Genomic DNA, 14,852 nt, shown 5'->3' on the forward strand with positions numbered 1-14,852 from the left:
GCAGAAGTGTCCCAGCTCAGTTGCAAAACATTCATCATGCCTCAGGTTCAATCCGCACCATCTCCAGCTTTAAAGACCTTGGGTAGGGTCTCTGCCTGAAACCTTAGTAACACTGATGGAGTAGACCAGTGTTTCCCAAACTTGGGTCTCCAGCTGTTTTTGGACTACAGTTCCCATCATCCCTGACCACTGGTCCTGCTAGCTAGGGATGATGGGAGTTGTGGTCCTAAAACAGCTGGAAACTCAAGTTTGGGAAGCACTGGAGTGGATCAACCTGTGCACCCCCTGCAATTGTTATTGGACACCCATCAGCCTCAAGTATTCAACAAGACCCGATCTTGACTTTTCCTACTTGATTTCACTGAGTATGATCAAATCAAAGACAATACTTTTAGCTCCCATTGGTTTTTGTCGAAGAGAGCGCATGCTGAACGCTGCAATTCAGAGAGTACCTTGGATTGTAAACTTTTAAAGAAAAACTCCATTCCTATAAAACAATTGGTTTTATAAGAATGTTTATAAGAATGTTTTTACTTGCAATGTTTCCATATATGAGCTCTGGGAACGTAAGAAGCTGTGCTGGCTGGCAGTGGTTCTGTAAGGTTTCAAGCAGGCGACATTCACAGCTTTATCTGGGTAGACCAGAGACTTGGACTTTTTGCATTCAGCAGCATAACTGTAAGGTGTCAAGCATTATTGAAATCAATGGGATTTGTTGTTGTTGTTGGAATGAATTGCAATCTTTTTACCTTTCTTCCCCCTCTTTTTTAAAAAGGTAGATGAATTATATGAAGCTTACAGCATCCAGTGCAGGCTGCGAGATGGTGCTTCAAATATGAAACATGCCTTTTCCTTGTCCCCGACCACAAAAGCATCAAGAGAGAGCCTGGTGGAACTTTATAAAAACCTTCAAGAATGCACAGAGGTACAATTACTTTTGTATCTATCAGTTCTTCGTAATCCACAGGTTTTTTGTGTGTTTTATTTTAACGTTGACATTGACTGTTCTTGAATGTCACCCTTGTAAAATCTGTCTGGAGAGCACTTATTACATTTATATTCTGCGCCGCCTAATGAGGATGCTCTGAAATGTGTGATTACATCACTCTTATCGGCTTGATGCTGGCGAGTTTGCAACGTGATCAGTATTAATTTTGCCAAGGACAATATAAAGGTGTACTAATGTATGTTTCTTTTCTACCAGTCTAATTTTCATGGCTTCCCCACAGAATCATGGGAGCTGCATTTTGGTAAACGGGCTAAGATTTGTGTCAGAGATCCCTAGTCTCCCTCTCTGCGGAATTGCAGCTCGCAGGGTCCTCTGGGGGAGACATAATTACCGTTTAAACAAATTAAACAGATTTGAATCTGTGGTGTGAATCTCCTCTTAGCTGAATTTAGGACTCTTCCAAATTCTGTCTGTTGTAAGCAGATGAAAAACACAGGAGGCATTTCTGGGGAACCATAATAAAGGAGTTGCAAGCTTACCTGAAGAAGATTCCCCCCCAGTTTAAATGTCCAGGAATTTTATTTATTTTTTACAATTCCTTTTTGCATGGCTTGCATTGTGGTATGTGAAATGGTAATGAACTTGCTTAACTACTTCCAGGAAAGATTTTCTTTGTAGGTTGTAAATCTGCCAGCTCTTGCCTTTTCCATCCATGTCTATGCTGGGATGAGTCCAACAAGTAACTTAACAGGCAAAAAGAAACCAATTCATGTTGGTCATTTTGGGTTACATTTATCGTAGCATTCAGGAGATCATTCCATCAGTGCAACAATTCTTCTAACCACCCGGAGAAGACTGGGGGACAGTGGGTTACGGGAGGGGAGAGAATGGGGGAGATCCTGTTGCACTTGTGCTAATTGGTGCCTAGCGCAAATATTTGACCATCACTCTGAAATGCTAACTTGTGCTCAGTGCCATTTTCTTTCTTTCAGGATATGTGTCTGATAGAGGGTACCCTCGAAGTGCATTTGGGAGAGTTTCATCTGAAGATGAAAGGTAAACCGAAGTTTTTACTTAGGGGTTTGGCATCACTGGGCATGAAGAACAAATCCTGGATTCAAGAACAGAATTGTTGCATCGCTTCTCTTTTCCACTACTGCCCCCTTGAGAATAAACCGGTGTGGTTCTCAAACCAGCCATTAGTTTTTCACTATAGATGTTGGCAAGGAGTTTGGGATGAGGCAGGTTCTTATGAAACTTCCATTGAGTCTTCTGCCAGTAATTGAATAGCATCAGACATCTTCAGAATCAAGAAGCCAACCCACTTTTGGTGGTTCTAATAGTAAATTGCCACCATGTAATAATCATATATAGTGGTTTAGAGCAGAGATGTGAAACAGTTTCTGGCTGGTAGGCTGAATGCTTTGGTCTTCCAACTTCCATGATTTGCACTGCCCACCTGCCAATCACTTGAGGGCACCATGATGTCAGGTGAAGCATATTTCTTTGCTCACGTGGTTTGAAATGGGTGGCTTTGCAAGTGCTGATGGTCAGCTGGTTACCAGTGCTTTAGAGTGTTCAAAGCACCCTTGTATCCTTATCCTTCTTTTGTGTAAAGGGCCAATTGAAAGTGAGTAGCTGAAGACTACATGCTACAGAGAGATGCATGTAACTTCTTGCTGACTTTTTTAAAAAATGAAAAGGAGCCAGTTCTTTTAGATTTTGGCAAAGGAAAAGGGATGGCAGGAGAAGGGTTAAGAACATACTCCCCAAAGACTCTTCTTCTTGTCTTCATTGCAGCTTGCAGTGGCTGCTTTTCATTTAAAATAAAATGTCATTTGAACATATATGCAGCTCTCTCTGTAGTGCTGTTTTCCGACCCTCATTTGTTCTCTCAAGAGGTTGTCCCATATAAGCAAGCTGCTGGTCTGGTCTGTGCTCTGGAGTTATTTACATCTGTAGCAATTATCTGCTGGATATGGTTTATTTAAAAACAAACCTTGCCACCACCTCCCCATCCCAAGAGATTTGCTCACCCATAAATCTTCCTTGTGGCATTTACTTGAAGGGACGGTAACCAGAACTGTTTTGAGATCTCTAACAATTTATGTTAACGGCTTCTGTTCTCTGAGTTGATGAAATTCCTTCTGTGCTTCTTTCCAGGGTTAGTGGGATATGCACGTCTCTGCCCAGGGGACCAGTATGAGGTATAGTATTTAGCAGTCCGATTGCAAGAAGTTGCTTGAAGGTGGCAGAAGGGCTTCAGCTCAGTGGCAGGAAGCCAGACCATTGGTCCATCGAATTCAGTATTGTCTACACTGATTGGCACTGGTCTTCCTGGGATTCAGGCAAGCATCTCTCCCAGTCCTACCTAGAGGTACCAGGGATTGAACTTGGGACCTTCTGCTACAGCCCTTACTTACATAGTAAGGCACATGCTTTGTTCGCAAACAGCCCCATGTTCCATCCTTAGCATCCCCATGTAAGGCTGTCAACTCCAGTGTGACATCCTGGAGAGATTTGGTCCATTGGTGAAGATAAGCAATGGGATATTTCAACTCTCCAGGTCTTGCTGGACTCCCTGACCATTAGCTGTGCAGATGGAGGATGATGGGAGCTGGGAGTTGAGTAACATCTGGAGGGCCACAGGCCCTCCTATTTATGGTGCATGGAAGACTGATCTAGATGACCCCTCATCTGAGTTGGTACAGAGTAGCTTCCTATGTCCGTATAAAAAGAAATCTAGGATGCTGTGGAGATGGATTGAGCCTCCAAAATACTGAATTTGGTTGTTGCCTCTGGTAGGATGGAATAAAGAGGAAGCATACCAACTCATATAATATGCAAATAAGTCATAGTATATTTGCATATTTTAATAGTTATAATGGTTTCTTGTTCAGCACTTCACAAGGCTAGGAATTGCCTACTGTGTACTTACCTAATTCATGATGGTTTGATGAAACTTGGATTATATGTTTAAAGGTATGCATGCATTTATGTGACTTGGATAGCTCAGTCGGTAGAGCACGAGGCTCTTAATCTCAGGGTTGGGGGTTTGAGCCACACGTTGGGCAAAAGATTCCTGCATTAGTCCAGGGGTTGGACTAAGTGACCCTCAGCCTTTGGCCTGATCCAGCAGGCTCTTCTTATCAATCTTTTGAGATCCCACAAATTAAGACAAAATACATGCTCCTCCAAAACCTTGGGTTTTCTTTTTTAGGTGTTTGTACGACTGGGGCGGCAAAAGTGGAAACTGAAAGGCCGGATTCTGACCGACGACAGTCAAACTTGGGATGAAGAGGAAAAAGTTTTCATACCCAACCTCCATGAGAAGTTTGAAATCAAGGTAATGGCACGTGTTGACTCTTGCTAGCAAAGGCAGTTGCCTGCTTCACATTTCTCCCTAAAGCTCCTGAAACAAATTTCATAACTGTTTGCTGAAGACCCAAATGTTAGCTTCTTTGAACCAGCCATAGCTTCACTTCCTTGCCTTTCCTCAACATTTGATTTCTTCTGTGAGGCAACATGGTTAACTTTGGTATGATACATGCGAATCTTGAAATTCTGGTGCTTAGTGATCAAAGAACGGACTGGAGAGCCTGTATTTAAGACTGGGATGCAATGAACATGAATATTTGAACTAGGACTGAGGGACTCCAGCACTGGATCCATCAATGACACAATGACATGGCACTTTGAGGGGTGTATGGCATCAGAGTAAACTGGCAGATCTTCTTGTCAGTCGAGTTTGAATTAGTGAGTAGGAACTAGTGGCAGGAAGCAGTCCAGTCATCTGCCCAGAACTGTACTTCTGACAAGCTTGCATGCAGGTTCACACAGCTGCCACCTGTCAACACACCTGCAAGTTATCCAACATGCAGTGAACCTCTCTTTTGTGATGAGTTACTGGGAGCCAATCAAACTGAGTGAGGGACTCACCTTAGTCACGTTGTTTCAGTGGCGTAGCGTGGGTTGTCAGCACCCGGGGCAAGGCAAGTAATTTGCGCCCCCTAACCCATGGATTTGCGCCCCCTAACCCGTGGATTTGCGCCCCCTAACCCATGGATTTGTCCTAACCCCAGATGTTGCGCCCGGTGCGGCCGGCCCCCCCTGCACCCCCACGCTACGCCACTGCGTTTTTTGAAACCAGCTTTCCACACGTCAAAGCTCTGAATTTGACTCTTTCTGAAATGCGCTGTTCTCTGAAATGACAGTCCACTTGGAGCTTTCAAACTCTCTGAAAGAACTGTTGCAACACTCCTTATTTGCTGGCAGCGAGAGTGCTGGAGATGGGTAGAGTCTCATTGGGAGGAATTCCTGATCCCTCTCCAGCAGAGCTTTTGGAATGTGTTTAAAATGTTCCTTTATTTGCTGCCTCCCCTGCTCACTCCGTGTTGAGTGGTTAATTGAGATGCACTGTGCAAACACTGTGAGAAAACATGCGAGTCTTGCACTTTGCCAGTGAAGATGAGTCATCTCCAGATTCAATGAAGAAGCGATAGACTTGGCTTTTGTGTCATTGGCAGAGCTCAGTCCCACACGTTTTAAGATTTTCTTGCTTTCTTTAGCCCATAACATTTTAACCATGTTGGGGTGTATTCATATACAGGCCCTGACGGGGGGGGGGGGGGGCATATGGGCCACTTGGCCCGGGCCTCCGATTCCAAAGGGGGCCTTGGTCAGCATATTCACAATCACAGGGGATGCACTGGGGTGAATGCGGAGGCGCAAAGGGGGCCATGGCTGGCAGCACAAAAGAAAAGCATCCATGACGTCCAGGGTGGGTCCTGCTATCGGCTCTGCAGAGGTACCGGGTGGGTGAAGGCGACCAAGGCTCCAGCAGCCAGCGTGCTGCAAACGTGATGGTGGACCATGTTTTCCATGCTGTTAAAAGTTGGTGAGTTTTTGTTTGAAATCTTGTTTGCCAAAAATTAAAACCACACGTACCTTAAAGATAAGTGTGCTGGCTTTCTTATCGCTATTTTTGGGTGGGGAAAATGATGAAAAATTGATGAAGATGTGGCCATTTGTTTAAAATTTTGTTGACTAAGCCAGGAATATTACTTGCATATAGCTCAATGAGGATAAAATTTGGTGGAAACCATGTTTTTTAAAGAAATAGTGGCTTATGAGCAATAGTGGCTTTCTCACAAGCATACATCTTTTTTAAGAGTGGAATAAGAAGACGGAGAATGGACGTGGGTGGTGCTGTGGGTTAAACCACAGAGCCTAGGACTTGCCGATCAGAAGGTTTGAACCCCGCGACGGGGTGAGCCCCCGTTGCTCGGTCCCTGCTCCTGCCAACCTAGCAGTTTGAAAGCACATCAAAGTGCAAGTAGATAAATAGGTACCACTCTGGCGGGAAGGTAAACGGCATTTCCGTGCGCTACCCTGGTTTGCCAGAAGCGGCTTACTCATGCTGGCCACATGACCAGGAAGCTGTATGCCGGCTCCCTCGGCCAATAAAGAGTTCGGAGTTTGGATTTGATATCCTGCTTTATCACTACCCGAAGGAGTCTCAAAGCAGCTAGCATTCTCCTTTCCCTTCCTCCCCCACAACAATCACTCTGTGAGGTGAGTGGGGCTGAGAGACTTCAAAGAAGTGTGACTGGCCCAAGATCACCCAGCAGCTGCATGTGGAGGAGCGGAGACACGAACCCGGTTCACCAGATTACAAGTCTACCGCTCTTAACCACTATACCACACTGGCGAGATGAGCACCGCAACCCCAGAGTCGGCCACGACTGGACCTAATGGTCATGGGTCCCTTTACCTAAGAAGACAGAGAAGTTTTAATTATGATTATAATTTAATTATAATTAATAGTCAAATTTGTCTACTTAAAAATAGATTTATATACTTATTATTTATATACAGTGGTACCTAGGGTTAAGTACTTAATTCATTCCGGAGGTCCGTTCTTAACCTGAAACTGTTCTTAACCTGAAGCACCACTTTAGCTAATGGGGCCTCCCGCTGCCGCCGTGCCACCGGAGCCCAGTTTCTGTTCTTATCCTGAAGCAAAGTTCTTAACCTGAAGCACTATTTCTGGGTTAGCGGAGTGTGTAACCTGAAGCGTATGTAACCCAAGGTACCACTGTACTTATTTATAAGACTTCAGTTATCCCCAGGGTAAAATAAGGTGGGGGCACATTATCTACCTGGCCTGGGCCTCTGTCTGGCTCTGCAAGGCCCTGTTCATATGGGCTTTCTCATCAGTTCTCTAAAAAAACCATCCAGTCAGGTGTTAGCTTCTATCAGTGGAACGGACACCCTGGGAAGGTGGTGGACTCTCCTTCATTGGAAGTTTCCAAGCAGAGGTTGGATGGCCACCTGTCATGGATGCTTTAGTTGAGATTCTTGCATTGCAATGGGTTGGACCAGATAACCCTTCGTGGTCCCTTCCAGCTTTACAATTCTAGAATTATATGAAGAGCAGCCAATATGGTGCCCTCCATTTGTTGCTGAAGTACAGTTTTCATCATCCCTGACCATTGGCCATGCAGGCTGGGGCTGATCAGAATTGAAACTCAACTGGAGGGAATACAGTCTTTCAGATAGCTTGGACCTAAGCCGTGTAGAATGAGAGAGAGAACTATTGAGGTTGGTTAGGTTGCACTTCTGCTGTCATCTTGTTGACCCAGTGAGGGGCAAGCACAAAGTAACCTCAAGCACCTGACTGAAATGCTTCTTTGCATTGTTCTATGATTCAAAGTTCTGTGATTGTGGTTTTATTGCTATGCCTACTGCTAATGCAACTACCCTGTCTGCCTTGCTCTGTGGCCTGGGCTATTGCAATTACCCTGACCTGTCTTCCCTCAGGCCCTGGGCTGGTATTTTGGCAGCATGAGGAAAGCAAGTGTGCAACATTCCAATTCTGTGTGAGCGTGCTTCTTCTACCCCATCCTATTGTTTTTCTGCAAGAATAGGGGTCTCTTATCCTTTCTTTTCCAATGCTGCCCTTCTTTCCCCACCCCCTCCATCGGGTCTCATCCAGTAGAGATAAAGGTGGCTTTGCCATAATCTAAGCAGGAAGTTCTTATGATGTTTTGGTCTGTCTGGAACAGCGCAAACTCATAATTATATCCCGTAACCCTTGATCTTGGCGCTTCTACGAAGGGTGTCTTGATGTCTCACCCAGAGATACCTGGCAGTTCTCCTGCTTGCACAATGCAGCACTGGGTGCTCATGTTAAAAGGAAGGAGAACAGCATATTCCAAGCACATGAAGAACTCATTGCAGCATCCAAGTACCTGAGAAGTCTCTCTGAGTGTTGAAAGCTTGTAATAAAAACACAGCACTGTTTGTTGTGTATGCCTTGTACCAGGGCAGCGGTCTGTATGGGGATACAGCCGTGAACAGTTTGCACTACAAACTTCTGTATCAGTTTACCTTATCTCTCCTGGATATTCAGATTCTGAAATTGAATATTCTACCTTGATGAAAGGGATAAGATCCATTAGAAGTCCCTTACACCCTTAATGGGACTACAGTTCCTTGGGGCTCCTGGGGAGAGGAAGTGGCTTGCTTGAAATCTGTAGCACAGATACATCCTGTGTAATCTCCAACTGTTCTGAATCTGTTTTTCTCACTGGCCTGTTCACACTTAATGGCAAGCTATGATTGCTGTGAATGGGAGGCGTGTTGGTGCACAAGGATGAATTTGGATGTGTCTTGATTTGCTTTGCCGGATGGAAATGAAACCCAAGGGCTGGCTTGGTATTGACTTCGTCTCATGTTTGTCTGGGGAGAAACAAACCATGAGTGCTGATTCATGCCTACTGCTGAGCTGGTTCTCTGTTTGGTGTCTCCTTCTGGTTGAACACAGGCAGGAGTGGGGCAGGTGCTACTTGAATTGTGCTCAAGTTCACAGTAAACCATAGTTTGTTCAGACTAGAGATGGAGAACTCATGGCCTTAGAAACATAAGAAGCTGCCTTATCCATCGATTCATTGATTTAGCTCAGTGTTGTCTACATTGACTGATGGCGGCTCTCCAGGATTGCCAGTTGAGTTCTCTCCCAATTCTACCTGGAGATGCTGGGATTGAACCTGCATGCTATGCCACTGAGCTATGGACCTTCCCCGCCAAAGGTCGCCGGACCACAACTCTCATAATCCATGACCATTGGCCATGAAGGCTGGGGCTGATGGGAGTTGTAGTCCAACTTCTTCTGGAGAGCCATCACTGGTTCACACTATGGCTTACCATTATGTGCCAACGAGGCCACTGTGGGTACAGCCTTCTGGTATGTAGTGAACAGGTATGGTTTGCCTGGAATCCAACCATTCTGTTCTGCTGAAAGTTGAGATGCTTTTATTTTGGGCTGTTATGCCACACATTTATCCATTTATGATAGGATCAGTGCACATGTGCTCTGGGAGATGCATGAGAATTGAAGTGTCTTGGGTAGAAGACTTTGCTACTGTGCTGTAGACAGCATGTTCATGTACCTGTTTCCACACCCAGAGGTTGGTATGCACATAGCTACCCTTGAGTGATAGCACTGTATCCTTTGTTGTTTTTGTTGTCCAGGTCACAGAACTGCGGGGACTTAGCACCCTGTTGGTTGGCATGGTGACATGCGACGGCATCGACTTCTTCACAACCCGGCCTCAAGCCATCATTGTGGATATAACTGAACTGGGCACCATCAAACTGCAACTGGAGGTCCTCTGGAAGTAAGTGTGTGCTGATTTCGCTTGCTAAGATCACAACGTGTGCTGCGCCAACTGGTTGCATGGAAAGCAGTTTTATGTGGTCCTGGGTAACGTGGCCACCATTTCACTATGAAGGACAAGCTGTATAGTGAATCTGGTGGTTTCTACGTCTTTGTAAGAGAGAGAACGTGACTGTGTTCAGATGACCACATTCATCTGAGGCATGTATGAGCTTTATGTCCTTTCTATGCACACAGACCCTTCACTCATTTCTTCACCACAAGCACAACTCAAACCAGGGGCAGAGCAACTCAAGCTCTGTTTGTGCAAGGCTGCATGCTGGTGGACTGGGGGTGGGGGAAGATGCCCTTGAGCTCCCTCTTCTATCCACTGCATGTGTGAATGAGAGGAAGTGCCACCAGTGAGAATGGCACTGCTGGCCAGTAGAAAGCCCCCAAATGAGGCTTTCTAGGGAAGGATGGGGCTAAGCTGGCCTGGTAGCCAGTGGATCGCAAACCAGGCCTGCTGCCACCATATGACAGCATCAGACCCAACCTGGTCTTACTCTATGGGCCATTATCATGCTGGCACATCAACCTGCCTGCTTCCTCCATCTTCCACCATGGCCACGCGTGGCAGGGCACTGGATGCAGATTGTCCTGCAGCTCTGCAAGTTTGAATGGCTTTCAAAGCCTCTGATAAAGTATAATTTTCTCTTTGGGCTAAAGCAGCTTGGCATTGGTTTATTATCCTGGCTTTCCGAAGCTGGCACCCGCTGAAGTTTGATCAGTTACTTTTGTGATTACCCAGCCACAGTCAGGGTTGAAATTTGTCCGCTGGCAAGCCGGGGAGATGGTAATACATAACCAGTAATGCATAAAATAGACTACAGACTCAGGATTGTAACTTAAAGAAACAAACCCGTCATTTAAGGCATAGTATGATTATCTTTGCATAGAAGATAGTGCTATTATGAAATCGGAAGAAGATAAAGCAACTTAAAGCAATGCAATATGGGGATATAGTGCTTTAAATAAATAATACGGATTAAGAATTGTATAAGAATATCATTATGTTTGCGTTGACAATGCAATCAGTTGTAGTTGGTTTATACCTATCCTGGTTGAAGATTTGGGCTCCTGAAGCCCAACAGTCCATATTATTGGGAAACAGAATTTCTGGATTTCACAGGATATCTAGGTTTCCTAGCTTGCTTAGCATTTTGGAAGCTCAAAGTTGCATATCCAGAGCTCTGAAGCAGCACATGCAAAAGAGTTAGGCAGCAAGGCTAGGAGAAAGAGAAAATTTTCCAGGACAGGAACTGGACCAATAGGGTAGAATTTTCCACCTTTCACATCAGTTTCGTTACTTACATAAGTGAACTTGTGTAAGTTGTTGACTTATGGACTACACTTTCTCCCAGATAGATTCTGATACCATTTCCAATAATGTAATGATTGTCCATTTTGAAGGTTGTTGTTTTTCCTCTTTGCATTACTTAGCACCTTATTATGCAGACCTTATTATGCAGAGGTTTTTCCAAGATGCTGGAGTCTCCTGCACTGTCATCGAGAGTCAGCAAAAAATTCCAAGCACCTTACACAAAAGTGACACAGAATATTTACATTCTCGACATCCATTTTAATCCATCAGGGAGTGGCTGCTGTACAGTCAACTGAAGTTGATGTGTGCTCCAGATTGTTGTTGTTTAGTTGTTTAGTCATGTCCGACTCTTCGTGACCCCATGGACCAGAGCACGCCAGGCACTCCTGTCTTCCACTGCCTCCCGCAGTTTGGTCAGACTCATGTTTGTAGCTTCGAGAACACTGTCTAACCATCTTCTCCTCTGTCGTCCCCTTCTCCTTGTGCCCTCAATCTTTCCCAACATCAGGGTCTTTTCCAGGGAGTCTTCTCTTCTCATGAGGTGGCCAAAGTATTGGAGCCTCAGCTTCACGATCTGTCCTTCCAGTGAGCACTCAGGGCTGATTTCCTTAAGAATGGATAGGTTTGATCTTCTTGCAGTCCATGGGACTCTCAAGAGTCTCCTCCAGCACCACAGTTCAAAAGCATCAATTCTTCGACGATCAGCCTTCTTTATGGTCCAGCTCTCATTTCCATACATCACTACTGGGAAAACCATGGCTTTTACAATACGGACCTTTGTTGGCAAGGTGATGTCTCTGCTTTTTAAGATGTTGTCTAGATTTGCCATCGCCTTTCTCCCAAGGGGCAGGCGTCTTTTAATTTCGTGACTGCTGTCACCATCTGCAGTGATCATGGAGCCCAAGAAAGTAAAATCTCTCACTGCCTCCATTTCTTCCCCTTCTATTTGCCAGGAGCTGATGGGCCCAGTGTCCATGATCTTCGTGCTCCAGATTAACATGCCCCAAATGGCAAAGTATGGTTTATTAGAGGCTTCCTAGCTTAATTGTGCGTTTTGCACAGGCAGCAGATAATGCGCTCCATTGTGTACACAAAAGGCTTGTGCATATCTCGGCTTAATAAACCAAGATAGAGTGTTTGAATTAGCTCTGTGTTTCAGTGCACACTCTACACCTGTTTGTGACTTTTGCTGCATATATCTGAATGCATGTGAAGCCATTTCTCGTAAATGGTATCTGTTGGATTATAGCATCTCACTGGGGCCTAGGGTCTGTTTGTGATTCAATGTGCACTTCCAGCTATCAGGCTGCTGAAACAGGGCATTCCTTGAGCCCACAGAAAGTAGCCACCTCTGCTGTCTAGTGAATTTGGTGCTCAGGAAGGTTGGTGGCAGTATAGAATTATATTGGCAGTTCTCTTTCTGTTCTCGCCTGCAGGCCAAGCTCAGCTTAGGTAGGAGCAGCTGCCCCACAACACCTTCAGCTTTATAAATGCCACTTCTGGAAGAAAGGATGTTTGGGAGAAGAATATATTGCCCAGGCTGTATTGCTGTCTTCTCTCTCTCTCTCTCTTTTAAAAAAGACTTTTGATTCTTTCTGTTGGTGGCAATTCTGCCAGTGGCTTTGTTCTGCCCTTAACAATGAACTGCTCTGGGTGAACTTGAAGCTCACTTCCCTAGTTCACTGGTAATGTCTATACAAATAATGAAGAATGGAATCTGAAGATGAAACACAGCTGAGAACGAAAGCTCTTTAAGACTGCACAATAAACATTTGGCCGGTACCCAAAATAAGGGGAAGGGAAGGAGGCCACCTGAAACAAATTGTTTATACGTTCATCAGCTTTCCCATGTTTGGATCTTAACACAATGACCTGAAATGTGTGTTGTGTCAAGTTCCTACTTAGCCATTCCAGCACAATCACTTGTCTTCCACTTCAAAAATTCACCAACAGTGGTCTTGCTTTTAAAACTTTTTTTAGGGTCATCCTTTTGTAAACTTTTTTTGTGTGATAAATGATTTGCTATTAAAGATTGGCTTGAAATGCTAACATTGACTGATGCTTGCTGCTGGGCGAGGCGTGTGAAGCGATTTTTATTTTTATTTTTTTTAAAAAACACTTTTTGACTAGAAAGATGGCCTTAATCTTTGTAAAAAATCTACTTTGGAAAGCAATAGTTTTATTTATTAGTTCCTGTTATTTATTAGTTCTTGGACTTGTTTCATGTTTCCTTTTTCCATGTGGTTAAGATGTCTTTGTTTTGACAGAGTTTGTGTAATACGTTAAACCTTAAACCAAATATTACCATGCACAAGTAAGTGTAGCCCACTTTACTGTTGCTGGGGAGCACCAGTGAGGAGACTGCTGTTGCACTTGGGATCCTCATAGACATCTGGTTGGCTACTGTGAAATCAGGATGCTGGCCTAGACAGGCCTTTGGCATGGTGCAGAAGGATCATGATTGCTGCTCCCCACTCACCCTGGGAAAAAGCTAACCAGGGTGTCTGGCTTAGCATTGTGTGCAAACCAGGAATTATGGTTTGTTTTGCTTCCTCCAGAAACCATAATCTGTCACCAAGGTTTGTTTGGAGCAAATGAACTTGGATTTGATGCAACACTCAATTGGGATCATAGTTTGTTTCCTTCCAGAGCAATCTCTTCTGCACAGTAAGCCATGGTTTTGTGCTTATTGCAAATGTGGGAAACCTTTGGCCCTTCAGATGCTGCTGAACTACAACTCCCATCATCCCTGGCCATTGGCCATGCTTCCTGGGGGTGATAGGAGTTGGGTTGAGGTTTTTTTGCTGCATTAGCAGCAATGAAGTGAGCTCCCTGGGGTGCAAGCCTAGGCTGTGTGTATGGAGATCCATGCTGCCCAGATGACAAGACCCTCCCCCCTCGGCTGATGTGGTACAAAGGAAAGCAGAGCAATATGTTTGGCTCCAGCTTGGCTGCAGGAGTTTCCGGAAGGAGGCATTAGGGACTGCACTCTGGATTTGTGTAGAGTTTACTCCTTAGCCTTTTCTGCTCCTGAAGATGTTCCACGAGGTAGAGGGTAAGGACTGGTTTACTCTTGAAGCCTTTCTCACAAATGGGTATAGCCACAGGACAGTGGAGGTTTGTGATCAGTTTTCCTTCTCCTAGATGGGCTACCTTCCCAGATTAACAAGCCATATCTGCCCCTCGCTTCCCTCTACACTACATGCAGAAACTGCCTTCTTGACCGTTGGACCCACTATTGCTCTCATCCACTCAATCCACTGGAGCCTGTCTTCGCATGCAGGGCAAGACCCTAACTCATTGAGGGTTTGAGACCCATTGGCTACCCTCACCCAGTTTAGCTGGTCATTTGAAGCTGTTTCCAGGGTGTGGCTGCTATCGCATGCTGACAGCTTCTGGGAGCCACGGATGAGAGCTGTGTGCAGAGGGAGCAAACCAATGGTGGACAAACTGCCCAGAAGGAGCACGATACGTCCTTCCCCAGAGATACTGCCCCTCCCCTAACACCCCAAGTTCAGCAACATCTGGAGGGCCAAAGGTTCTCCACTCCTGCCTTACTGTGACATGCAAACATGGCCATTGCACCATACAAAAGCTGGAATAAATCGGGTGTGCTTGTGTGTGTGTGATCTCCCCTTTACTTCCTGGATGTTTACAGCGGGATGCTATTGTTTCTCTGTAGTGTAGGACGGATATAATTCCAGGGAGCTTCTCAGAATCGGTGCTCAGATTATGGGAGAAAAATGTAGGCCAGCCCTTAATGAAATCCACAAGTTCCATTTTCCTCCCTCCAATTTTAGCCAAATAATTGTCCCCCGCTCTCCCAATATCCTTGTAAAAACAGTAGCTAAGGGCGTGTG

At 45.1% G+C, this 14,852-nt stretch overlaps 1 protein-coding gene across 4 annotated transcripts in view; it reads left to right on the plus strand.

The window, feature by feature from the left end:
• RIPOR3 (RIPOR family member 3) overlaps positions 1-14,852 on the plus strand; it is a 99,390-nt gene that overhangs the window by 59,779 nt on the left and 24,759 nt on the right. For all 4 annotated transcript variants that reach the window (XM_081867591.1, XM_081867592.1, XM_081867593.1 and 1 more), the window contains exons 7-11: positions 776-925; positions 1,942-2,005; positions 3,113-3,156; positions 4,170-4,295; positions 9,485-9,630. In XM_081867591.1, the coding sequence (XP_081723717.1) occupies positions 776-925; positions 1,942-2,005; positions 3,113-3,156; positions 4,170-4,295; positions 9,485-9,630 (530 nt within the window). The remainder of the gene's footprint in view (positions 1-775; positions 926-1,941; positions 2,006-3,112; positions 3,157-4,169; positions 4,296-9,484; positions 9,631-14,852) is intronic.

Source organism: Podarcis erhardii (genome assembly GCF_964252035.2).
Source record: "Podarcis erhardii genome assembly, chromosome: 6".
In the NCBI taxonomy this organism is placed as follows: Eukaryota; Metazoa; Chordata; class Lepidosauria; order Squamata; family Lacertidae; genus Podarcis; species Podarcis erhardii.